The 25,696-nt window shown below is 45.7% G+C and overlaps 1 protein-coding gene across 3 annotated transcripts in view; it reads left to right on the forward strand.

The window, feature by feature from the left end:
- XPO7 (exportin 7) overlaps positions 1–25,696 on the forward strand; it is a 92,455-nt gene that overhangs the window by 16,197 nt on the left and 50,562 nt on the right. For 2 of the 3 annotated variants that reach the window (XM_088443394.1, XM_088443395.1), the window contains exons 4-12: positions 4,641–4,807; positions 10,966–11,031; positions 21,334–21,438; positions 21,675–21,840; positions 21,948–22,021; positions 22,103–22,222; positions 22,412–22,558; positions 24,051–24,223; positions 24,440–24,633. In XM_088443394.1, the coding sequence (XP_088299520.1) occupies positions 4,641–4,807; positions 10,966–11,031; positions 21,334–21,438; positions 21,675–21,840; positions 21,948–22,021; positions 22,103–22,222; positions 22,412–22,558; positions 24,051–24,223; positions 24,440–24,633 (1,212 nt within the window). Of the gene's footprint in view, positions 1–4,391; positions 4,557–4,640; positions 4,808–10,965; positions 11,032–21,333; positions 21,439–21,674; positions 21,841–21,947; positions 22,022–22,102; positions 22,223–22,411; positions 22,559–24,050; positions 24,224–24,439; positions 24,634–25,696 lie in introns of those variants that run through there. The other variant, XM_088443396.1, reaches the window with a different exon arrangement.

Consider the following 25,696-nt stretch of genomic DNA (forward strand, 5'->3'; position numbering starts at 1 on the left):
AAATGTGTCTCCTCAGTCACACAATATTATCTCAGTGTTATCCCTCCTGTGTTACAGTATAAGGAGTTTTCCCACCCCCGTGTCCTCCTGTATCAGCATTATGAATAATAACACTTTTATACCTGGTGGTAATGTACTTGCCTGTATGAGACCTGCCTTCCTAAGACCAGCGAGTGCTTGGTAATTACATGCATACACAAGGGGTACTTGGTAAAGTTTACAGACAAATGAGGGCACTTGGTAAATGTGCAGACAGAGGAAGACTGTAATGTTTACTTATACTTAAATAATATAACGCCTTAATCACAGGTTTATGGTATAATGAGCAATTTATGCAGCCAGCCTGACGTTTTCTTTCTTTTGTATAACTCTCACTACACTGATAATAACTAATGTCTTATTGGTTGCAGCACATAGTGAGGTGCATAAATATTGGGACATTGACAGAATTTTCATATTTTGGCCTCTATTCACCACCACAATGGCTTTGAAATGAAACAAACAAGATGTGCTTTAAATGCAGACTTTCAGATTTAATTTGAGGTAATTACAAATCAGGTGAACGGTGTAGGAATTATAACGGTTTCTATATGTGCCTCCCACTTTTTAAGGGGCCAAAAGTAATGGGACAAACTAAACAATCCTAAATCTAACTTTCACTTTTTAATACTTTGTTGCAAATCCTTTACAGGCAATTACAGCCTGAAGTCTGGAACGCATAGACATCACCAGACGCTGGGTTTCATCCCTGGTGATGCTCTGCCAGGCCTCTACTGCAAATGTCTTCAGTTCCTGCTTGTTCTTGGGGCATTTTCCCTTCAGTTTTGTCTTCATCATGTGAATTGCATGCTCAATCGGATTCAGGTCAGGGGATTGACTTGGCCATTGCATAACATTCCACTTTTTAACCTTAAAAAACTTAGGTTGCTTTTGCAGTATGCTTCGGATCATTGTCCATCTGCACTGTGAAGCGCCGTCCAATGAGTTCTGAAGCATTTGACTAAATATGAGCATATAATATTGCCCGAAACACTTCAGAATTCATTCTGCTGCTTTTGTCAGCATTCACATCATCAATAAATACAAGGGAACCAGTTCCATTGGCAGCCATACATGCCCACGCCATGACACTACCCACCACCACCATGCTTCACTGATGAGGTGGAATGTTTTGAATCATGAACAGTTCCTTTCCGTCTCCATGCTCTTCTCTTCCCATCACTCTGGTACAAGTTGATCTTTGTCTCATCTGTCCATAGGATGTTGTTCCAGAACTGTAATGCATTTTTTTAGATGTTGTTTGGCAAACTCTAATCTGGTCTTCCTGTTTTTGTGGCTCACCAATGGTTTACATCTTGTGGTGGACCCTCTATATTCACTCTTGTGAAGTCTTCTCTTGATTGTTGACTTTGAAACATATACACCTACCTCCTGGAGAGTGTTCTTGATTTGGCCAACTGTTGTGAAGGGGTTTTCTTCACCAGGGAAATAATTCTTCTGTCATCCACAACAGTTGTTTTCTGTGGTCTTCCGGGGCTTTTGGTGTTGCTGAGCTCTCTGGTGCGTTCTTTCTTTTTAAGAATGTTCCAAACAGTTAATTTGGCCACACCTAATGTTTTTGCTATCTCTCTGATGGGTTTGTTTTGATTTTTCAGCCTAATGATGGCTTGCTTCACTGATAGTGACAGCTCTTTGGATCTCATATTGAGAGTCGACCGCAACTGATTCCAAATGCAAATGTCACACCTAGAATCAACTCCAGACCTTTTACCTGCTTAATTGATAATGAAATAACGAGGGAATAGCTCACACCAGTCCATGAAATAGCTTTTGAGTTGATAGTCCCATTACTTTTGGCCCCTTAAAAAGTTGGAGGCACATATAGAAACCGTTGTAATTCCTACACCGTTCACCTGATTTGGATGTAATTTCCCCTCAAAGTAAATCTGAAAGTCTGCAGTTAAAGCACATCTTGTTTGTTTCATTTCAAAGCCATTGTGGTGGTGAATAGAGGCCAAAATATGAAAATTCTGTCAATGTCCCAATATTTATGCACCCGACTGTATTCTATTTATACTATAAACCTCACTGCTTGGCATGTACAGTGCCTTGAAACGCTATTCAGCCCCCATCCCTTTTTCACACTTAAGTCTCTAACAGTCTGCAATGTGTATTTGTTAGAATGGGAATTTGTCTTCGGGAGTCAAAACATTCATCATGTTCCATTGGTCAGGTCACCCGGGGACTGGCGCTGGGCAGCGTGTTTGAGGTGTTGCCACAGACGTGCAATGGGAATAAGCTCAGGACTCTGACTGGGTCACTATAGGACATCCATCTTGTTCTTTAAAACCCCTCCATACTTGCCCTTGCAGTGTGCTTTACATTGCTGCCTTGTTCAAAGACAAATGTCCTGACCAGGTGAGTTGCTTAGTGAATTTGTCCAGGACACTGCTGTAATGTGCTCAGTTCATCTTCCCATGATCATAAGAATATCGCCAGGCCTTACCACTGATTGCCTCCCCATAACATGATGCCGGCACCCGATAGGCTATTTTACCTGGCTGGTGAGCAGTATTTGGTTTGCACCATACTTACCGTTTGAATTTTAAGCCTAAAGCTGGGCGCACACTAGACAATTTCTCAGACGACATCCCGAATTGGACCAACATATATGCACTATGGGCCTGATTCAGAGCCGGACGCTCTGACCAGAGCGCTCGCTCTGAATCAGGGCCCTCCTCCATTAAAATGGGGCGTCCTCCTGGACGCTCGTATAACTGTGGGTCACCACCCACAGCATATACGAGCGTCCAAAAAGATGGTCGCGATGGTCTTCACCATCGCGACCATCGGACTTGCGACGGAGACCCTGCGGTAGGGTCTCCCTGCAACAAGCCCTGGAGTGATTTTGGCTCTGATAGAGATGTCAGTGGGGCCGGCTTCAGACGGTAGGCGTTCCCATGGCAGGCACGCCCCCGGTACGCCCACCAAAGGGGGCGTGCTGTCAATCAACATCGACAGCACGCCCCCTTTGGTGCGAGACCCGGAGCGACAGCTTGGCTGTCGCAGTCCGGGTCTCGCGCATGCGCACGACGGAGCTCCCTCCGACGTGCGCAGTGGGGAACATCGGCCCACTTGCGAGCGTACTGCCGCTTGCGAGTGGGTCTGAATGACCCCCAATGTACGCTCCTGCGCTCTGACAGCAAGGTCCAGCGTCCCAGCTGCCGACACTAGGAATATGGATGGTACAGGTGAACGATATATCGAGAGGTCGTTCACCGGATCTTGCGGTGTGTACCGCCATCCGATATATCATCCCATTGAACCATCGGGGGTCGCATTAGCGGGTGCACCCAGCCATTAAGTTCCACTGTAGTTTCACCAGACCACAAGACTTTCTGACACCTCTCTGCTTTATCTTCTAGATGGTGATTTTTTTATTTGCGGGCAAGGATAGGGGTGTTTTTTTGGGGGGGTTTTTTTTGTTTTTTTTCAGCCAGGGCTCCTTCCTTGCGACTTTCATAAAGGTCTTTTTTTTGTAAAAACCTTGGAGATAAACCCAGACACATCCTCTTCCTACACAGCCCCTGGTTTCTATAGCTCAGTGGTTCTCAAACTCGATCCTCAGGACCCCACACAGGTCACGTTTTCCAGGTCACCTAGCAGGAGCACAGGTGCATCCATTACTCACTAACACATTTTAAAAGATCCACAGGTAGAACTAATTATTTTTCTTTTGCGATTCTGTGAGGAGACTTGGAAAACATGCACTGTTTGGGGTCCTGAGGACTGAGTATGAGAACCTGAGCTATAGCTTGTTCAGTGTCACAATTGACCTCCCAGCAGTTTCTCTGAAGTTCCTGATTTGTCCGGCCAAATCTAGGCAAGGAGGCTGTAGTCTCATATTTCTTCTAATTTTACAGGGGGATGTTTAATAACCTCTTAGATCCAGATTTCTTCATCTCTCTGACCTTGTCTTGGGCTTGCTCTGAATGCTCTTTCCTTTTTTTTTTTGTTCGTTTTCATTTTTGGGAAGTCTCTGTTATGCTATACAGTCGATATTTATTTTAACAAAGGAATGACCTTAGATGATGCACTTATTACATACAAAGCTTGGAGTCAGTTAACACACAGGGATCAATTTACTAAAGGTCGATTTTAGATCAATTTAAAATCGATCAACACCGATGGGCTTTCCAAATGCAAATTCCGCATATTTATCATCTGTAGGGTTCTCGACTCATCGATCTAAATCAACCTTTAGTAACTGTACCCCGTAGTGTCTTTTGAGGTAATGTATAGCACCTGTGTAAATGTGAGCCTGCAATTACCGCGGATACGCTTACGTTTTACATTTAATCATTTCTGTTTCCATTTTTAGTAATTTATGGAATGGTTTTGGAATATGTATTTTGATTTGACATGGTACTCAATACTTTGTGGATCAGTACCAAAAAACTCCCACTTCAGTCTATTTCAAATTCAGAATCTGCAACAACAAAATGTGACAAATGTGTTGGGGTCTGAATACTATTACAAGGCACTGTGTATACAAGGTAACCGTTTCCCATTGATCTGCTGTGTGGTAGGTGTTTTACCCACAGGGCCTCAAAATTCTAATACGCTCACTTCCATTGCAGGGAACTATGTGCTGACTTACCTGGCGACCCGCCCCAAGCTCGCTTCATTTGTGACCCAGGCCCTGATACAGCTGTACGCCCGCATCACCAAGCTGGGCTGGTTTGACTGCCAGAAGGAGGACTATGTGTTCCGTAGTGTCATTGTGGATGTCACGCGCTTCCTGCAGGTTAGTGGTCACCGGGCAAACTGCGGCTAACTAAATTGGGGTACGGCAGGGTTCTGTCCACCTCATTCTGCACTGACAGAGACCAGCAGAGCCCACTCATTCCAATAATGAACAAGGATGGGCAGGAATCTGTCTCTTGAATGGTCTGACGTCCAGGCTGTGGAAAGGAAAAGCTAGTCCGTAACATAACGCACTGTTTTCATATAGGTGAGGAAGAGGTGTCTTCTGACCAAATAGTGAGGACAAGTTTGAAAAATATAAATAATGATGCTCTCGGTATTGTATCGTTTTTTTTATGTGGTTTTGTTTTTTGGGGGGCTTTTGGGGGTGAGGAGCAGGGGGCTCAAAGAAACAGAACGTAAACAGTGAGAACCTTTATCTGTTCATACATCTGAAAGTTATAACAATGGATGATTATTCTGACTTCAGCTGAACAATCTTAGCGTTTCTGGCGGGGGGGGGGGGGGGGTGTAGCCATGATCTCTGTCAATGTGTATGGGGAGAGCTAGGTCAATTGTTTTAGCACACAATTCTTTGATCTGCCTTTTATGTTAATATATGGAAGATGGGAAAAGCTTGCTGAAGTACCTGTTGCTGATATGGGTTTAGTGTGTGCATTGGTCCAAGTGTGTGACGAGGGAGGGGAGCATTCAATGAATCATTTGTAATTGAACTTCTGAGTAATAAAATAGCTTGTTCTCCCATTTGAAGACCAAGAAGAAGTTCATGTCCCCTTGCTGCAGCATGTACATTAGTAATAGTAAAGGAGTTAAGTCCCAGTGCTGGGGCTGGAGAAATATTGTTTTAAAAATAGTTAAAATGTTGGTAAATTATTTAATATATTTTAATCCTGATAAATGATGGCACTGCAGCAGCTACAGGGATGCGTGGTATTGCCATTTCTTTCATTTAGCTTTTGTGGCATCCTGAGAGAGGTAATGTAAAGGAAGCATTTGGTGTAAGGTTTTGTCTAATGCTGGGTGCATACTATGGAATATGTAGGCGATGAGCGACATATCTGCATTAGCGGTTGTGTACAGACGATATGTGAGTGAGCGACGTTGTTCCCAGACATACCATCTGCCCTGCAGCACAGCCGGAGCCGATATATATCTCCATGATACAGCGGCACATCTTGCTGTGTGTACACTGGCTGCAGGGACCCGGCGGTGACTGACATCTCAACTGGGCTGGCAAATTGAAATGCCCGCCCAATTGTGATGTCAGCACAGACACATCGAGTGGCAGATTGGGAAGTGTGTATTGTCTTGGCAATCTGCCACGTGGTCTGCAGATCCTGGGACAGTGGATATGTCGCCCTGGTGTGTACCTACCATAAGAAGGAGGTACTGGAAGGTGTGAATACCTTTTGCTTGACAGCACAGCAGGAGGCAATTTCTCTTTTATCCTGTCTGTGTAATTACAGAGATTGGTACTTTTCCTCAGTTAAGGAAGCAGTCAGTCAGTGCAACGTCAGGTTGTGTTTAAATCCAAATATTACATTTAAATTTGCTTCTCGATAACTACATTTTCTGTGCAACTCTACTCAGTTAAGTGATAAATATTTTAAAAGATTAACGTAATTAACAGATTTCCATGAGTACAATCCACCGTTGGAAAACATTGTTTCTTGTGAATGTGTGTAAAAAGCATCCTATGGGATTTGTGAACTAATGTTGTTATTGTATAAGGGAGCTGGGGCTGGTTTACCCTCTGAAAAACATGTGTTGAACCATATAAAAAGGGCCGCTGTGGCCCTGAAATGTATATATTGTTCACTCTAGGATTGTTTTGGGCAGAGCACTAATCACTGAGGCGGGCACAATTTAGTTTCCAATAGTCCCGATGCGTCACTAGAGCGGTTTGGCATACTGTGAATTGTGGCTACTAATGAGTAGCAGAGTATTATATGTACTATTTAAGTCTTTCCTACTCAGCCCCCCACTTGAAATTAGACCAACTCACATGTCTTTTCCATGCCCCTCCAACTGCATCACTTGCTCTTCATTGCCCCTCAGACATCCAGTAAAGAGAATGAGAAAAATGCTGGTAGTCAAGTAAAGTAAAATAACTAAATACTCACGAACAATGCAACACTATTTCACCCAGTACGTACTGCTCTGCTACACTTTCCCCATGCAACATCACAGGCTTTCTGTTGCAGTCAGAGAGTGACAGTATCCACAATAGGTTTGGAATCACAGATGGGTGGCTATGTTGGGTGAGAACTGTTTCACCAGGTCTTTGGACGCGACTGGGACCTGTTTTTTGTAGTTGGAAGAAAACACTAGTATATATGGATATACTGCACTCGCCACTACCATGTCTGCACCTATCGCAACCTGTGCAGTTCCTCTATCCTGCTTGGGGTGTGGCTCTCTGCTCTGGTGGTTCTAACACACTCTACTGATGCAACAAACTTCTGAGATTCAGCAGCTGCGTGCTGGAAGCACCACAGCAAATAGTGACACCCCAGGCAGGAAAGAGGTACTGCACGGGTACTAACGTGCAGGGTGCTAGAATGAACAATAGACATGACCACATTGTTTACATTAAAAAATATGATTTATTTTTTTTTTATCTGCAGCATAAAGATACAATGTGAATCCCAGGGAGATCGTATATTTTATCTTTAGACTTCAGTGAAAAAGTTACTGTAACAATTGTATTAGTTTCTCTCAAACTATTTTTCTTGCCATTTGGTGGCTACAAGTGGTGGATGGTGTTTTCCTAACTGGCGGAAATGGTAACTGGTACTAATGAGTATATCTGAGACTTGGCAATACTAGCAACTCAGGGTATCCATACTCAGTACTATTTTCACACCCAATTTTGTACTTCGTTTAATTGCCCATAAATTGCAGCATATATGGACCCAGAAGAACCACTGATCCTGATTTAATGTTTTTCACATACCCACCAGCAAGATTGTTAGTGTGGACCAGACAATGACCACATGTGATTCTCTGTATGGTTATGTCCAATCAAAGTAATGCTTTGTTGCATCCAGCTGTTTATCCTGAGTGATAAATGGCCAGGTCTTGCAGATGTTGCCTCGTGCGTGCCTGTATGTACGTGTTCAGAGATCGGTACACTTGGCTGGTGTACTGAGGTGCCCGTTTGAACTGTGTATGTCTAGCAGTTAAGGATTCACCAAGTTGAATGTGTTTTGTTAAGTACAGAAGTCGTGTGATGTCTTACATTGCTGGCAGTGTTTGTTTCGCATTACAATGTACAGTTTTTTTCTTGGTTTGTTTCTTCAGGCAGCTATTTCATTTATAATTCTGCAAAGTGTCATGGACTACTATGGCAATCGCAGTCACATTGCACATGATGTATTGAGCAGAGAGGCTTTGAAATGCCCATCTAAGCTCTATCTGCACCATCCTCCCCCTCCTTATCCCTTCTACTGTGTGTGATCTGCTGTGTGAGCCAGTGTCTGTAGCAGACAGTCACAGGCATTTCTTCATATGATTCATTGATTGTATGTGAGTTTATTTTCATACGACTTTTGAATAATGTGCAATAAAATTTGTATATACAAAGGACAATAAATAAGTTCTCAGAATGGCTACCATTATAGTGGGCATGACAAAGTTGATAAATATTCTGTATAAAATCCTGAATGGAGGGCAGGGGACTCACATTCTTATAGGGTTTAACTAATCTTCCCGCTAGGCTGTTTTAGCAGTGTGTCGCGCCTTGCCCAATTTTAAAAAGGCAAAATGCACCCCGTCCTACCTGCCGGCTCCCTGCTGAAACAGCGTGACGGTTGTGCAAGGTGCCATCCCTACCCTTTGGCCGAAGTGTCCCTCCTGCGATGGGGGGGAATTGCGGTGCCGCCGGTGATGAGATCCTGTGAGGGGAGAGCATAGGGGCTACCCAGCATGTCCGAAAGTGCTGGGCACTCCCCCCAAGAGTGATGAAAATGAGGCACGTCTTAAGGATATGCCCCCTTTTTGGGTGCAAGCCGCAGTGCCCTTTTTATGGTCCGGCAACAGACCTAGGGGTAAATTTACTAAGTTTCGTGTTGGTCCTGATTTGTCCCGTTTTTCAATTTGGATAGGATCGATCAAAAACGGCAGTTTTTTTTCACTTAAAAAATCTGGAATTTACCAAGCTCCCTGGTTTTTACAGGAACATTTTAATTGATTTGTGTATTTGATCGATTCTGTCTGTATTGAAGCCCCAAGTTCCCTGCCCGACTTTCTCTCTCGAACAAGCAGCCTGCACATATCAGTGAAATATGTGCAGGCTGCTTGTTTGTTATTATTTATTTTAAGGGTTAATTTAAAAAAAAATTTACGTGGGGTCCCCCCCCCCCAAAAGGCTAACCAGCCCTGGGCTGGTCAGGCAGTCCTGGTTCCTAAAATTACGGCGAACAAACGAGTAGGGTTCCACCGTAATTTAAGAACCAGCACCTGGCTGCAGGGCCAGTGCTGGTTTTAAATATAGGGGGAAAAAAATTGCGTCGGGTCCCCCTATATTTAAAACCAGCACCGGACCCAAACCGACCGGGGTGTAATGCCACAGCCAGAAGACCCTATTACCGGGTCTCCATGGCCAAAGCATTCTCACCCCAAGTCGGTCAGGCCAAACCGGGGATCTCAGGGGAGGTTGGGCCCCCCTGAAAAAGGGGTCCCCCTTCTCCCGAAACCCGAGGCTTGGTCTGAAGCCCGGGGCTCTTCCCTGCACCCCTGGAGCGGTGGGTACCTGGGTAATAAAGTGTTAAATAGTATTAAACTATTGTATATTACAGTGGAACTACAGGTGACAGTATGCCTGCCCTTTGGCACTTGTGGAACTACAAGTGCCAGCTGGCGGCCGGCACCCGTACTACTGTAAAATAAATAGTTAAAGACACAACACACACCGTATATAGTACAAGTTTATTACACACAAACCTCAATCACACACACATACCTGTACCAACCGGTCGGTCCACTTGTCCACTGTAGAAATCCGTGTGGAATGACCTGCAAAAAAGATCCTATACTCACCTACATCCTGCCGCTGCTCTCTGTAGCATCCAGGGTATTGTTAAAACAACAAACACTTACCCGAACCAAGCCGAACATGTGTAAGTATATGCTGTTACATATACTTACACCTCGCAAAATGACAGATGGCCAATATATCTGTAATTTCTCACGGACCGCTAGCCAATCAGCGGCCACTTTACATGTAGCGGCCGCTACATGTAAAGCGGTAAATTCACGATTTAGGCAGAAATTAATGAAAAGTACTTCCGATTTGAGCCGAATTTGCGGCGTTAACTCACCCGATTTCTACCGCAAAAGATGAACAACTCATCCGACTTTAATGATTGTAAATTCCCGATTTGCAAAAAAAAGTGATATTTCACCCGAGATGGTAATCTTGGATCAACACGAATCTTAGTAAATTTACCCCCTAGAATTAACACTATTTAACATATGGGTCCAGACAGAGACAGCTCAGCAATAGGGGAGATTCCAGATTGGGAGCGCAAAGAGATTAAAATAAATTTAATTGCACAAATACAATAAATCCACAATGAATAAATATATTTATAAAAGCACAAAAGGTTCTACAATACCAAATAGCGTCTGGAGCGGAGCAGAGCCCTGTCTAGCCAGAGTTTTCCGGGAGGGCTGAGGTCAGAGTCCGCGTTGGTGGACGCAGATTTCCTGGCCTTGCAGGCTGCCAGGAACTGGCCAGGGTGAGTAATTCTTAGCTTACACAGCCTGGCCAGAGGAGCAACCATGGCGACGGTGATCCCAGACCGCATCTACGGACGCTGCACTCGGATGCAGCAAGGAGGTTACTTATGTCATACAGACACCACTCGCTGCATTTGCATTTGAGCTGAACAGTATTGCATTTCCTCTTCCTTGCGGCTGTGCAGTACCATCCATCTCTGAATCAGGCCCCTTCAGTGGCAAGTAGAGAGGTGTACAATACTGCATCGCCTATAGTCTCCTATGCTCGGCTGCGGAGCTTACGCAGATACACTGGAGACTGACGTGTACAAATCTCCCATCAGCCCCAATGTGCTCACATTCCTCAGCATAGTTTTAAACTGAGTAAAAGAGGAAAAACAATTGTGGGATATTTTAGCTTGAGTTGTGTTTTATTTCGTGTTTTTGTGATAACCAGCTCTTGTGTACACTCTGCAGGACAGCGTGGACTATTGCGTCATTGGAGTCAGTATTTTGTCACAGTTGACCAATGAAATTAACCAGGTAAGTGACACCTTCTTGAATCATTGCCAGGCATGGAGTAAAGGGCATTATCACTGAGACTCTGATAGCAAAGTGAAACTAATGTTTATTCATGTTCATTATTGTTTCCATGTAATTTATGTATGCGCAGGTTAATAGATCAGTCCTCTGGATCATTAATCCCATTGTCAGCACAAGTCTCCCCTCTCTGCATTAGCGGACGCTGCACACTGTAGTGTGTGCGCAGAGGAGGTGTGCTGGGATTGGGTTCAAGCTGCATGATATGCACATTGATAAGTGATATAGGAACAGGCAGCAGGCAAAATGCAGTAGATCTGTTAAAGTGTATACTGGCTTCTGGAGCGCCAACAGCACGTGCTCATAGGTTTATACACATTGCTGCATTAGTGATCTTAACACGCAAAATAAGCAGCAGGACGTAAGCAACTAAGGGATCTATTTACTGAGCAGTGTTAGGAGACAGAGTGAAAAGTGATAAGGTGCCAGCCAGTCAGCTCCCAACTGTCATCTCACAGGCTGTGTTTGAAAAATGACAGTTGGGAGCTGATTGGCTGGCACCTTATCACTTTTCACTCTGTCTCCTAACACTGCTTAGTAACTAGACCCCTAAGTGTTATGTGCTTCTCCTTACTTGTACTTTCATCTACTCCTTACCCCTCACTCGGGCACCTGAGGGAAGAGAGACCTGTTCATGAGAGTTTACATTCAAAAGGGGAGGGGCAGACAAACAGGCGTGACACAGATTCACTTACACTGAAGTGCCAAAAGTCATGGGATAGATGCCAAGCATCGTGTAGGACCACCTCTAGCCCAGGGAAGTGCAGCAACTCAATGTGGCATAGATTTCACAAGTGGACAGAAGACCTCTGGAGAGATGATGACCCATGCTGCCTGGATAGCTTCCCACAGCTCCCTGATATATGTAGGTGCAGGAATTTGGGTGACAATGGACCTCTCCACCGCGTCCCATAAATGCTCGATCGTGTTCATGTAGATTGATCGTGGTGGCCACACCATTCGTGAGAACTTTCTAAAACACACCTCAAACCAATTCTGGATAACTTGGGTCTGATGCATTATTCTGCTGCATATCCCATCGTTGTGGGGGTACAATGAGGTCCATGAAGGGCTGCAAATAGTCATCAAACAATGCAACATAGAGGTTACCGGTCAATGACGTGTTCAGACGACCCAACCCATGCCATATGAGCACACAACCCGCAACATGAGGGAACTACCAGCAGCCTCCTCAGTGCCTTATCGACAACTAGAGTCCATGGCCTCATGGGGTCTGCACCACACCCGTACTCTACCATCTGCCCAAAGCAACTGGAATCATGACTCACCGGACCACTCCACATGTTTCCAGTCCTCCAGGGACCAACAAACGACATCACAAACCCTGGTGAGGAGCTGTGTCCAATGTCTTAGGGCATGATTCACTATGGATCGCTATTCTGCTTATATACACGCAACGCAGTTGCTTATATCAGCGGGAACAAGTAAATGTTTGCATTCGCATTGCAATCGCAGCCTGACACAAGGACGCCCACTTCCCCTTACTCACATCCGTATACTTGGCCAACATAGAGAAACAGTCGGTAACAGCAGACCCATACGCACAGTTAATGCAGGTCAGACCTTACTCAGGAATTGCTTACTTCAGCGCACGCTTTAAGCCCTCAGGCGGCTTCTGGTATCTCAGTGGCTAATTTATGCACGCCCACGCACTGGCACGTCTGCGTTCGCCCGACCACCTCCCCGTCCCCACCCACAAACTGCACTTCCTGTCAATCACTTTGCCATGGGTCATCGCAGTGCCGATCGCAGTGTCTGGCATGCACAGTGCGAATTAATTGACCGATTGCGTGCGTATAAGCAACAGTCCCTTAGTGTTAACAGGTGTACTCTGGTGGGTCTTGTGCTCCCATAGCCTATGGAAGCTACAGAACGCTGCACTGACCTGCTATATATGTGTCTGGTACCTCCTGCATTGAATGTGGATGTGATTTGAGCCAGTGTTGCTTGTCTGCTACCACGGACAATTCTAGCCAGACGCCGCTGGTCACGATCATTAAGTACCTGTGGTCGGCCACTTGCGCTGCCTTTAGTGGGCGGTAATGCCTTACATGAGGTATTCCCGGTACACATGTGACACTGTAGATCGAGGAATGTTGAATGTCCGCACAACTTCGGAAATGGAATGTCCCATTCATCGGGCACCCACTATCATGCACCGATCGAACACTGATAATTCAGGTCGCTTTGCTATGAGCAGCCTAGCTGGTGTTCAAACTGACTCACGAGATGTCAGATAACAACTGATGCAGGTCTGGGCATTTTGAAGACGTCACAGTACATTGTAGCCACCTACCATTACCTTCACATACTGCTATCCCATGACTTTTGGCACTTCAGTGTATAGTGTCCTAGGTACTTCGAATTAGTATTTTTGTTGCAGCATCATTGGTATAAAGTCTCAGATGAAACCTAACGATGCCTGGCACGTGGCATGGCTTTTGCCTTTTAACCACATAAGCGAATGAGTGGAGCTACATGAAGTGCCATCGTCCGTGTTCAGGGTAATTTTTTGCAAATTTTGCATTTTTAATTGCTAATTAGTTATTAGTATAGTAAATATTTTGGATTAGTATTTATTGTGGCAAAGGAACTGGTATAAAGTAGCAGATAGAGCATGACGATGCGTGGTGCGAGTCACTCGTCTGCCTCCTTACCCGGATAGTGTACTTTTTTTTTTTTTTACCTGAATTTCTTAATTCACTAATCGTGTATTAAATATTTAGAATTAGTATTTCTTCTTTAGGTTCCATAGGGTCCATAGGAACTACCTTGAGGTATGTGGTTGGAGTGATCCAGGCACCAAACTGTCAAAGCTTTATCTCCCAGAATGCACTGGTCCTGTTCCATATATACCCGCCCCTAGCCACAGGCATTCGGTTTTTTGTTTGGTGCTCAGCAGGTTTCAGGCGCATCTTTTGAACAGGGGAGTGCTCAGGCAGTCCCAAGCTTTCATTTTATGATTTATTTCTGTGTTACTGGGTTAGCAGTGCTGAGCGTCCTAATCAGACGCATGCACTGCGACGCCTTCTACTTCCGCCGGTGCAGCAACACCTGTAACATCTCTGGTGATGTCTGCGTGTCACAGCGGAGCTTAGCTAGCAGCGACGCTGGAGGCCCGGACTGCAATCGGACACATGGAGATATCAGGGAAGGCGATTCCTGGTTTACGGGGAATCGCGCGCAAAGCAGTCATTGCTTCCGGCGCCGGAGACACACCAGAAACCGCTGCAGTGATGGCCCTGGGACAGTCCGCGTCCTCACTAGACCGCCAGGGCCTTATCATCTGGGGATCGGCAGTAGACTCATCTATTGCCTTGAGGCCAGCGTACCCAGCAGGTTGATGCAGCCTAGGGGAGGTAGGCTTTCCCCCGGCCGCTCCTCCCCCGACCCAGACGCAAAGCCTACGAAAGTTTACAATGTCTGGGTTGCTCCTCCTACCCGCCTCGTGTATATGAGACGCTCACAGTCCGCCAGCGGTGCTCTGCTGAAGCTGTTTGTTCTCAGAAGGTTTGGGTCAGTCTCCCTGTATACCTCTCCCCTGGGTCAGGTATATAGGACCTCAGTCAGAGTCGGTCGAAGCGGCCGCACGGTCGTACGCCACCGATGTTCGCTATACTGCGCATGCGTAAAGTTCGCAATGCGCGTACGCAAACTAGCCGCTACGATCAGAAATTTCTCTCTCCTTGAATACAGCCAGGTCGGTAGTTTGAGTGACAGGATTAGGCGTTTGTGGGTGGTAACGGGAAGGTGCTTGAAAACGGGGGAGTGGAGATCCGAACGCAGGCGTGCCTAATTATGCGAACGGCGTTTTATGGGAGTGCATACGTTTTATGGGAGTGCATAATTAACAAAGTAGCGTCATGGCACATGTGACATGGGAGGTTTTTACACTGACATGATCTTAGAGCTTAAGAGAGGGTATGGTCAACCTTAAGCTCTACGACCAGTTCCGATGGTTCCCGATGGTCTCGATTAATCCTTACATGCCCGGAGATGACGTGCAATGCGAACGAGAAGGGGGCGTATATTTTTGTCTTCCGGCCACTTCCTCCCCTTGGTCGGCCAGCTACCGATCCGAACTTAGGGACGCAACTTGCGAGGGAATCATTTGCATATCCGGCCCCTTTTCCCGTACGACCGTGCTGCTGCTTCGACCGACTCTGAATGAGGTCCCTAGTGCTCTACATCCTACCAAGCCTTGGGTGTTGGTCAGTTGATTCAGAGCCCATTGCAATTTAATTGCATATGCATTGTATGTGACTTGTGCTAGCTGCTGTTTGATACTGCCTTTTATTTCTGACTGTCAGTTATAACTATCACTGTGTTTCTCCTCATCCCTCTGTACAGGGTGTGTGGGGTTTTCTGTGTACTTCACAAATACTGGTACTTGTGAAGACTCTCACATTGCATTGTGTTTATACCTTGTACGTTTTATACATTGATATGTCAAAGGTTAAGGATAAACAGGAGGTTGACGCTCCTCTGCTGATTCATGTAAATCCTGTTCAGCAGGCCTGTCGGCTCAGGATTTCATACTGGATAGTTTGTGTGCTGCCTGTGTTAAACAGCTACCTCTCCAATCCGGTATACCAGCTCCTGTACAAGAGCCATCTTGGTCTCAGGTTATGTCGCATTTAGTGGACTGCGCAGCAGCTCCGATGCTGCCTCCCACTATGGGGTTCCCGCAGCAGTTACATCCTGCTATGTATATGCCCCCCATGCATCCTTTTTGGATCAATACCTATGCTTACTCAAATCAGAGTATGGTTCAACCATCTACCGCTGCTCAGCAAGTGGTGCAAACTAATAGACCAGTTACCATTAATCATTGGCATAAGAGAGAATCCCATCAGGCACAGCCTGCGGATTCTAACACATCATCAGATGATGATGCACAGGATTCCTCTTTCGGGTCTCTCTCGGCTGGGGAAGACCACCAATCCTCTGTGGATGTCCCCTTACTGGTAAGAGCAGTTAGATCCATCCTTAGTATAGAGGAAGAGGTTCCGCCTAAATCTAAGACTCCGGTCTTTAGGCGTCAAAAAGTGGTAAGGGATTACTTTCCCCAGTCTGAGCAGCTTACGGACCTCATGCTTGAAGCATGGAACAATGCCTGATAGATGTTTCCATGCTACAAGAAACTTAACATATCTGTACTCATTTTCACCTGGTGAATGTGCTAAGTGGGAAGACTGTAGATGCTCATGTGACACGGTTGATCAAGTGCTCTACATTACTTTTTTCATCTGCATCTTCACTCAAGCATGGTACAGATAGAAAACTTGAAACGTGTTTGAAATCAGTTTTCTCATTATCTGGAGCTATTACCCGGCCGGCTATGGACGTAGCCTGGGTAGCAAAGGCTACGGAGGAACGGACGAAAGCTCTGGAAGACAGTATGCCACAGGCTACCAGAGAACAACTGTCCTATCTCTCCCAAATGCAAGAAGCGGCTGCTTATGTGGGAGAAGCTGTTATTGATTCAGGACTCCTGGCTTCTAGAGTATCTGCAACTTGGGTTGTGGCTCGCAGAACCCTTTGGTTAAGGTCCTGGAAGGCAGATACGAGATCTAAGAAAGCTCTTCAATCCCTGCCTTTTGCTTGAAAAGTATTGTTTGGTCCAGCATTGGATAACATAGTGGCTACCTTGGCAGCATCAAAATATGCCGGATTGCCATCTGCGACTACCTCTAAATATAGGCAGTCTTCGTTTCGGACCTTTTGCCCACAAGGACGGGCAAAGGGACAGTCTTTTTCCAGACAAGATAATTCCCGCAGGAAGGCCAAGCGGCAGATCAAGATATCATGGTCAGTCAGACGTCCAGCTTCCAAGCCGGACGATAAGCCGTCTGCCTGATGGGGCGGGCCTCCCCCTGGGGGCTCTCAGGGTGGGAGGCCGACTTCTCCAGTTTTCTTAAGCCTGCCATCAGACAACAACGGATGCTTGAGTTCGACAAGTTGTCTCAAGGATATGCCCTCACGTTTCTGAGGCACTCCCCTCAAAGGTTTTATTGTACAACTCCTCCATCAGTCCAGGTCAAGGCCCTGGCCCTCCAAGAGGCTATTCATGCCCTGATGGTTTCAGGGGTAATAACCCCTTCCCTGTTGGGCCAGAGGAACAGGGATTATTATTAAAAATTTACTCTTGATTCAGAAACCTAATGGGTCTCATCGCCCTATTCTGAATTTTAAATCGCTCAACAGGTTTATCCATGTGCCCAAGTTCCGTATGGAAACCCTACGGTCAATTATGATGGCAATGGAGCCTGGGGATTTCATGGTTTCCCTGGACATACAGGAAAGCGTATCTGCATGTTTCTATTGCACACCAAGGGTCTCTGATGTTTGCTGCTCGTCAGCAACATTACCAGTTTCAGGCTCTGCCCTGTGGTCTGTCCACAGCCCCTCGGGCGTTTACCAAGATAATTGCAGTCATGACGGCTCATCTCAGACAACAAGGAGTCAGGATACTGCCATACTTGGACGACCGCCTGATATTAGTGCAGTCTCCGGAGATGTTACAACGTCATGTCCAGCTGACCATTGCCTCTCTACAAGAGCACGACTGTATATTCAATTGGAAAAAGTCTTCTCTCTCTCTCTCCAACTCAACAGATGGTACATCTGGGGGCGTTACTGAATTCTCAGGCACAAAGGATCTTTCTACCAGGAGATGAGATTTTTGCTCTACAATAGTGGGTGCGCAAATTGCTCCACAATCGAAGAGTGTCCGTTCACTCAGCAATGCAGGTTCATGGTATCCACCTTCCACATGGTGGCATATGCCCAGTTCCATTCCAGGCCCCTGCAGCGATGGATTCTGTCTCAGTGAGACGGTCAGTATCATCTTATAAAGTCCCAGACAATCCTCATCTTGCCAGAGGTTCTGCTCTCCCTCTCATGGTGGCTACAGACAGCTCATCTGAACAAGGGTCGCCCATTATCGATCCCAAATTGGGTTCTCCTCACCACGGACACAAGTATTTGAGGATGGGGTGCGGTGACAGGTCATCGCACCTTTCAGGGAGATTGACAGCACAGGTAAGTCACCTGCCCATAAACATTTTGGAGCTTCGTGCAGTGCACAAGGGCTCATTCTGGCACAGGACCTCCTTTGGGGCAGGCCGGTCTAGAATCAGTCCAACAACGCGACCACAGTGGCCTACATCAACCATCAGGAAGACGCACGAAGTCCGGCAGACATGAGGGAAGTGGCGAACATTCTGGTTTGGGCAGAACTCCATCTTCCAACATCTGCAATATTCATCTCAGGAATCCTCAACTGGGAAGAGGACTTCCTAAGTTGTCAGGACATACACGCCGGAGAATGTGTTCTCCACCCGAACGTCTTTCAGCTCCTGGTGGACATGTGGGGACTACCAGGCATCACCTCACAACCACAAGGTCCCTAGGTACGGGTCCAGGACATGAGACCCCTCAGCCGCCTTCGTGGACGCTCTGGCGGTGAGGTGGGACTCCAGGTTGGCATACCTGTTTCCTCCAATCTCCCTCCTGCCAACGGTCCTCCGAAAATTTAAGCAAGAGGGCGGCAGAGTGATACTAGTAGCTCCTGCTTGGCCCAGGCAACATTGGTTCACCAATCTGACATTTCTATCCATAGAAAATCCACTTCCTCTACGGCCGGATTTGTTAGTGCAGGGTCCCTGCCTACATCCGGACCTACCTCTGCTGGCTTTGACGGCATGGCTCTTGAGTTTTCCGTCTTAAAAGCCAAGGGTTTTTCTACTTCTGTGATTCAGACGATGCTCAGGGCAAGAAAGCCTTCCTCTTCGTGCATCTATCACAGGATTTGGCATTCCTTTTTTCAACGGTGTTCCCACAAAGAGTATGACTCTAAGGTTTTCAGGGTCTCCCAAGTTCTTGCTTTTCTCCAGGCTGGACTAGACCTCTGTCTTTGCCTAGCTACCTTGCGAGTTTAGGTTTCTGCATTGTCTGTTTGGTTCCAGCGCAGAATCGCTCCCCTGCCGGATGTTAGAACATTTTTGCAGGGTGTTTTCTGCCTCCAACCTCAGTTTGTCCCTCCAGTGGCACCATGGGATTTATCCTTGGTTCTCAGGGCGCTGCAGGCACCTCCCTTTGAGCCCTTTAGCACAGTGGACCTCAAATGGTTGACAGCGAAGGCACTGTTTCTCCTTGCTATCTCCTCGGCTCGCAGAGTTTCTGATTTGGCAGTGCTTTCATATCGCTCCCCATTTTTGATTTTTCACCAGAATAGAGCTGTCCTCCGTACACGGGCGGGTTACCTTCCGAAGGTGGTATCCCGTTTTCATATGACTTAAGAGATTGTAGTTCCGGCCTTTCAGTCTTCAGACCATTCTGTAGGTGAAGCTTTCCTGGATGTGGCTCGAGCCCTTCATATCTACGTGGATCGTACCAACTCCATCAGGAAATCAGATGCACTTTTTGTGTTATATGGTTTTCACAAGTGCGGCTGGCCAGCTAATAAGCAGACTCTGGCTCGATGGCTGCGTATGACTATATCTCGGGTTTATACACAAGCTGATCTCCCTGTCCCTAACTCTGTGACAGCACATTCAACTCTGTCTGTAGGACCATCGTGGGCGTTTAGGCATGACGCCTCTGTGGAACAGTTGTGCAAGGTGGCCACTTGGTCTTCTGTTCACACTTTCTTCCAATTTTATGCATTTGATACTTTTGCCTCCCAGAATGCTTACTTTGGCCGGCGGATTCTCCTCTCTGCTCAGGAGCGTCCCCACCCTTAAGGGTACTGCTTTAGGACATCCCCAAGGTAGTTCCTATGGAACCTGAAAAAGAAAATAAGAGTTATGGTAGACTTACCTTTGTTAACTCTTTCTTTCTTTGAGGTCCATAGGGTCCACATGGCGCCTACCCTGACGCACCTGGCCTCAGTTGGGATCTGTTCATTCTTGCCACTGATTCCCTCATCTTTGTGATAGTGTTCATAGTGTAATTTGTACTTCCTTCTCCACTTTCCTTCTCCTGCCATTTAGGCTGGTTTACAAACTGAATGCCTGTGGCTAAGGGCAGGGTATATATGGAGAAGGACCAGTGCATTTTGGGAGCTAAAGCATTGAGTGTTTGGTGCCTGGATCACTCCAACCACATACCCCAAGGTAGTTCCTGTGGACACTCTGGACCTCAAAGAAAAAGAGTTAACAAAGGTAAATCTACCATAACTCTTATTTTTGTCACAAATATAATTGATATATAGGAGCTGATTAAGATGCAAATTTTCAGAAAAAAAATTACATGGCGCGGCCAAGTTGCAAAGTCCGTGGAGCGCCAAATGGAAGTTATGTGAGGATAGGTGTACCTGTAGCTGGTGAACAGTTGGATTCGTTACTGTCACATTTCACTGATACATCCTAAAGATCCACAGATGGTCAGAAAACATGAAGTACTAGGGGGGCTTCTGAGAGCCAAGTTTGGCCACCCCTGATATATGTGGTGGTGATGAAGGACTGAGGAGCACCGTGACCCCAGTACCAGGAGGGTTTTTTTATTTTATTTTTCTTAGGTTACAAATCTCCCAGGTGCTTTATATACAATACATGTTACTTTACAGCAGGGAGTGCATTAGTCCTTATATAAGGCTTATAATGGACAATATAGTGATGTCATCAGAGGTTTATACAGACAATATTTACTGTAGGGTTTTAATTCATTAGCACAACTGTATTGTAAACGTTCTAAAGCATTGTTTTTGGTGCAATGTTTGTTTAGCAAAACCGATAGCTATAGATGATTATCACTGCAATTGTTTTTATTTCTCCTAAATATTCTTCCACATTTTGAATTGTATTTAAGAAAAACAAAGTTCTCTTATTAAAAGCAAGCAAGTATAAAGTCTGTAACTCCGCTCACCTAGCTGACAATTAATGTCTCAGAGAGATCAGGACACCAGGGCAGCTGGTTAAATACTAAGAATTAGGGCAAACTCGAAACTATATAAAATTGTGCCACCAAATACTGGATTTACTTCACCCTAATGAAATCACAGTTAAGTGTACATTGCGGGGGAAGGGTCTTTTCTAAATTGTACAATATCTGTAGTGTTTGAACAGAGTTTGCTTGTTCTCATTATGAAGAATAAGAGGTCAAGAACCCTGAATTTCTATTTGTGATAGTATGGAAAACGTATCTGTTAGATGTATTGGATTCCTATTTCTGCCGTGCTGGACAATGTAATATGAAACACGGAACAATTGTACTTTGCAGGCTGACGCCACTCACCCTCTGACCAAGCACCGTAAAATCGCCTCCTCTTTCCGGGACTCATCGTTGTTTGATATCTTCACGCTGTCCTGCAACCTCCTCAAACAGGTACAAAAGGCACCAGACTATTACACACCCGCACTTAGGTTGTTTATTGTTGCCTATTAGGGTGTTCTGTATTTTTGAGGCTGGTGACTTTAATCCCCTTTCACCAGACACCTTGCTATATAAATACTTTAGCAACAGTCAAGATGAAGGGCACTTCTGCGACTGCGAAAAGATGCCCGTAACATCTGTTTGGCTCCAGTGCAATATTTCACAACATTTATTTTGTTCACTTCAAGGCATCAGGGAAGTCTTTGCTCCTGTCTGATGGGTCTCAGCATGATCTGCTCATGCAGCTTCTCAAACTCACCCACAATTGTCTGAACTTTGACTTTATCGGCACCTCAACCGATGAGTCCTCCGATGACCTCTGCACAGTGCAAATCCCCACAAGCTGGCGCTCAGGTGAGGAATAGGAGCAGTGCCCGCGGTGAGCAGAGAGGGTGTATGAACTGATTATGTAGGTTGGCTACGGGTCCATCATTTTCATGTCATCATCTTTTTCTCTGCAGCTTTCCTGGATTCGTCCACACTACAGCTCTTTTTTGACTTGTATCATTCCATTCCTCCCAACTTCTCCCCACTGGTGAGTGCATGTTAGTGTTTGTCTGTTTATGCCTCTCCTACAATAGAAGTTCCTCTAACGCAGGTCTGATTTATCCTACAGGTCCTCTCCTGTCTGGTACAGATTGCATCTGTGCGGCGTTCCTTATTTAATAATGCAGAAAGAGCCAAGTTCCTCTCTCACTTGGTAGACGGAGTGAAGAGAATTTTAGAAAACCCCCAAGTAAGTGTGTGAAGGACCATGGGAATGCATCCCATTACTCATGCAAGTTTACTCTCCATCAGTGATGTAGTATCTATGCACAGTATCCTGTCCCATGTACAAGCTCCCTATAATTATTATAGGACCATTCGCTGACAGTGGTCTAATCCAAACCACTGATGATCTCACTGTTGTATTTTTCTGTTACAGAGCCTGTCTGACCCCAATAATTACCATGAGTTCTGCCGCTTGCTGGCCCGACTGAAGAGTAATTACCAGCTAGGGGAGCTAGTCAAGGTGGAGAATTACCCCGAGGTTATCAGACTCATTGCTAACTTTACCGTCACCAGTCTCCAGGTACACAAGGGAGTGATAGGGGTGGTAATGAGGCTCGGAGCAGAGGACTAACATCTTCCTGCATGGACTGAATTACTAACAGTTTAGATCCTTGTTTCGGTTTCTGGTGACTTTGAAAATGTGGCCAAAATCAGACGTAAGCTATTGTGTAGGGACGTTGTTGTTAAAGGATCCTGGACACCAGTAGTGGGCAACTTAATATCTTACAGGGGTTTTCACTTTAAAAGGGGCCTTGCTGAGAAGTATCAGACCACACTGATATCAGAGCAGCAATGTGACATAAAACTAACCTGCTACACAGACCACATGACTCCTCTAATGATAAGTCACTTTTAAAGTTGCCTTGGTAAGGACATGTGACCCATTGGAGAGCTGTAGACTTGGCCACTGGTTGCTGTTTAGCATAGTCTGTGATTCAGTTTAAGGTCACATTTAAATGAAGCATCCGTGCCAAAAAGGCGACTAACGGGACATGTTTCTACTCTGCTTCTAATTTACCAAATGTTTCTTAAAATTGTAGATGCTTTATGAGGGACATTATTGTGTTTTAGAAAAGAGAACAAATTACCATTTTCCATGACCTACTCCATGGCAGCCTACACCCAATGGTTTAACTAGTTGGATGAGTAGAGGCAGGGAATGGAAAGTCTCTGGATGGATTAGTGTGGCTTTTCCATCCCCTGGTGTCTTTAAGACTCTCCCAAGTAGTTCTAAAACATTGGGCTGTATTTCAATATAGGTTCTGAATCCCATGCCCAACTGCCCTCCTCTCTGCATGCATCATTGCGGAGCCACATGCAATGCGCCACCTAGCTGAGCATTACGCCCCAATCCTTTATCCTTAGATCCTGGCACCAGTCAGGGACTCCCTTATAATCCTTGTGAGTCTGATGATGTGACAGAGGAAAGCCAGTCTGCGACCTCACTGAGGGAGCAGATCCAGTTGAAAGTCCCACATTACCACATTGTCCGTGGTAGAAAGTTTATGGTGGAGGAGAACATCCCAATAGATGGAAATCAAGGGCCGCTGCTGTGACTGCAGATGAGGTGCCAGATGCTGACATTTGATGAGCCTTTCCTCTGTCAGACCCTCTGGAGCTGATTTTTAGTTGCACGCAAGTCGGCTGCAGTTGCAGTTGGTACTGATATAAATGGGGATGTTCACCCGTATACCGAGTTATACATCTTTGTGCAGCCATAACACTCCTGTCCATATACTTGTTCAAATGGCCACTATCATTATCAGCAAGTTCTTGCACCAGCTCTATACCTGGCTGGTATGATGACCTCATAGGTACCCTCAGGAAGGCAAGCAGCGGTGACTGTGTCTTGTGGTGTACTGTCCTAGCAGGCGGACTGCCATGGGGCTGAAGAAATACACATTTATTATAAAGGAATATATAATGAGCAGTGAAATATTTTTTAACTCTTATATGAACATTAAAGCTCTGATACATCAATAATACCCCTTTCTGCTTTGTTTTGTTTCCAGCACTGGGAATTTGCCCCCAATTCGGTACATTACCTCCTGAGCCTGTGGCAGCGGCTCGCGGCGTCTGTGCCCTATGTGAAGGCAACAGAACCTCACCTTTTGGAAACCTACACGCCGGAGGTGACCAAAGCCTATGTTACATCTCGCCTGGAGTCTGTGCACATTATCCTCAGGTTCGAGGACTGTTCCATTTAACAGCATTGCATTTATCCATAGAGCATGCATACTAGCCTTGGGCTTACATAAATCGCAGTAGATTGCTGGCTAGAATCTAGTAACTCCATTTGGGCTCCATTTAGCACATAGGTCACAAGTTAGTGGAGATACCATAAAGTTTATCTTTCGTGGTTGAGCAGAGTACCAGCTTCCGACTGATTGTATTTCTGCAGGGACGGCCTGGAGGACCCCCTGGAAGATGCAGGTCTGGTGCAGCAGCAGCTGGACCAACTTTCCACAATCGGGCGCTGCGAGTATGACAAGACTTGTGCTCTCCTAGTGCAGCTATTCGACCAATCAGCACAGACCTATCAGGAGCTTCTGCAGAGTGGATCTGCCCCCAGCATGGAGCTGACTGTGCAGGAAGGTGAGGACACATGTGCAGAGGAGAATGAGGGCTTCATTTTTTGTTGTCCTTAGTATGTCCCCTTTTTATGTTGAGGTTAAGGAGCAAGTATAGTGACTGTTTGACAACATGTAGGGGAGCTCAAAAGAAAGAAAAAGAAAAGTAGGACTCTGTGTGAGCGCACACTTATGGGGAGAATGACTGGTTAAAACTTAACCTTTAATATATAATAGATAAAACTAAGGAGTTTAATAATCATTAAACTTCTTAGTTTTATCTGTTATATATTAAAGTCCTTCTGTAACAGAGCACATACAGTGACTGACAGCCTGGAAGACTTGCTTTGCAGAAATGTATGTGTTGATTCATAGACCGGGCCAGCAATGTTACAGCAAATCAAATAAGTGCAGTTTCAGAGTTTTGATTTGCATTGGATCCCTTTTAGGATGCTGCCATGAGGGGTATGCAGTCAACAAGTCGACATATGGAATGTCGACACCTGAATGTTGGCACAAACAAAATGGCAATATTTAACATGTCAATAGCCAATGTTAGGGGTAGTCTGCGGTTAGGGTTACATTCATTTTGCAATGGCGACAATATGTAAGTGTCGGCATTGTGAATGAATACACACAGACCATGTCGACATTCTGAAGTTAACTTTTTATACCACACCCGTCATGAGGACGGAGGACGGAGCTTCAGCTGACTATAAGGGCGAGTTAGAAAACCAATTTAACATTGAACAATTTATTTTATCTGCAGTGTACATGAGCTGTGGTGTAACTAGGGTATATGGGGTCATTGGCAAAATGAAAAATGGAGCCCCCCACGTGCGCACGCAAAAAAAAAAAATGGGCGTGGTCACTGAAAATGGGCCATGTCAATATGACACCCCTTTCTCGTCACTGTGGGAACATTCCTTCCATTACATATGCACCTTAATGCCCCGGGTAGTAGTGCCTCTTATGCAATGTTCCCAGTAGCAGTGCCCTTTATACAGTGCACCCAGTAGTGCACCCTTATACTGTGCCCCTTATACAGTACCCCCAGTATGCAGGCCCCCGGTAGTGCCCCTTATACT

Source organism: Taudactylus pleione, unplaced genomic scaffold, assembly GCF_031769625.1.
Source record: "Taudactylus pleione unplaced genomic scaffold, aTauple2 ptg000329l, whole genome shotgun sequence".
Classification (NCBI taxonomy): Eukaryota; Metazoa; Chordata; class Amphibia; order Anura; family Myobatrachidae; genus Taudactylus; species Taudactylus pleione.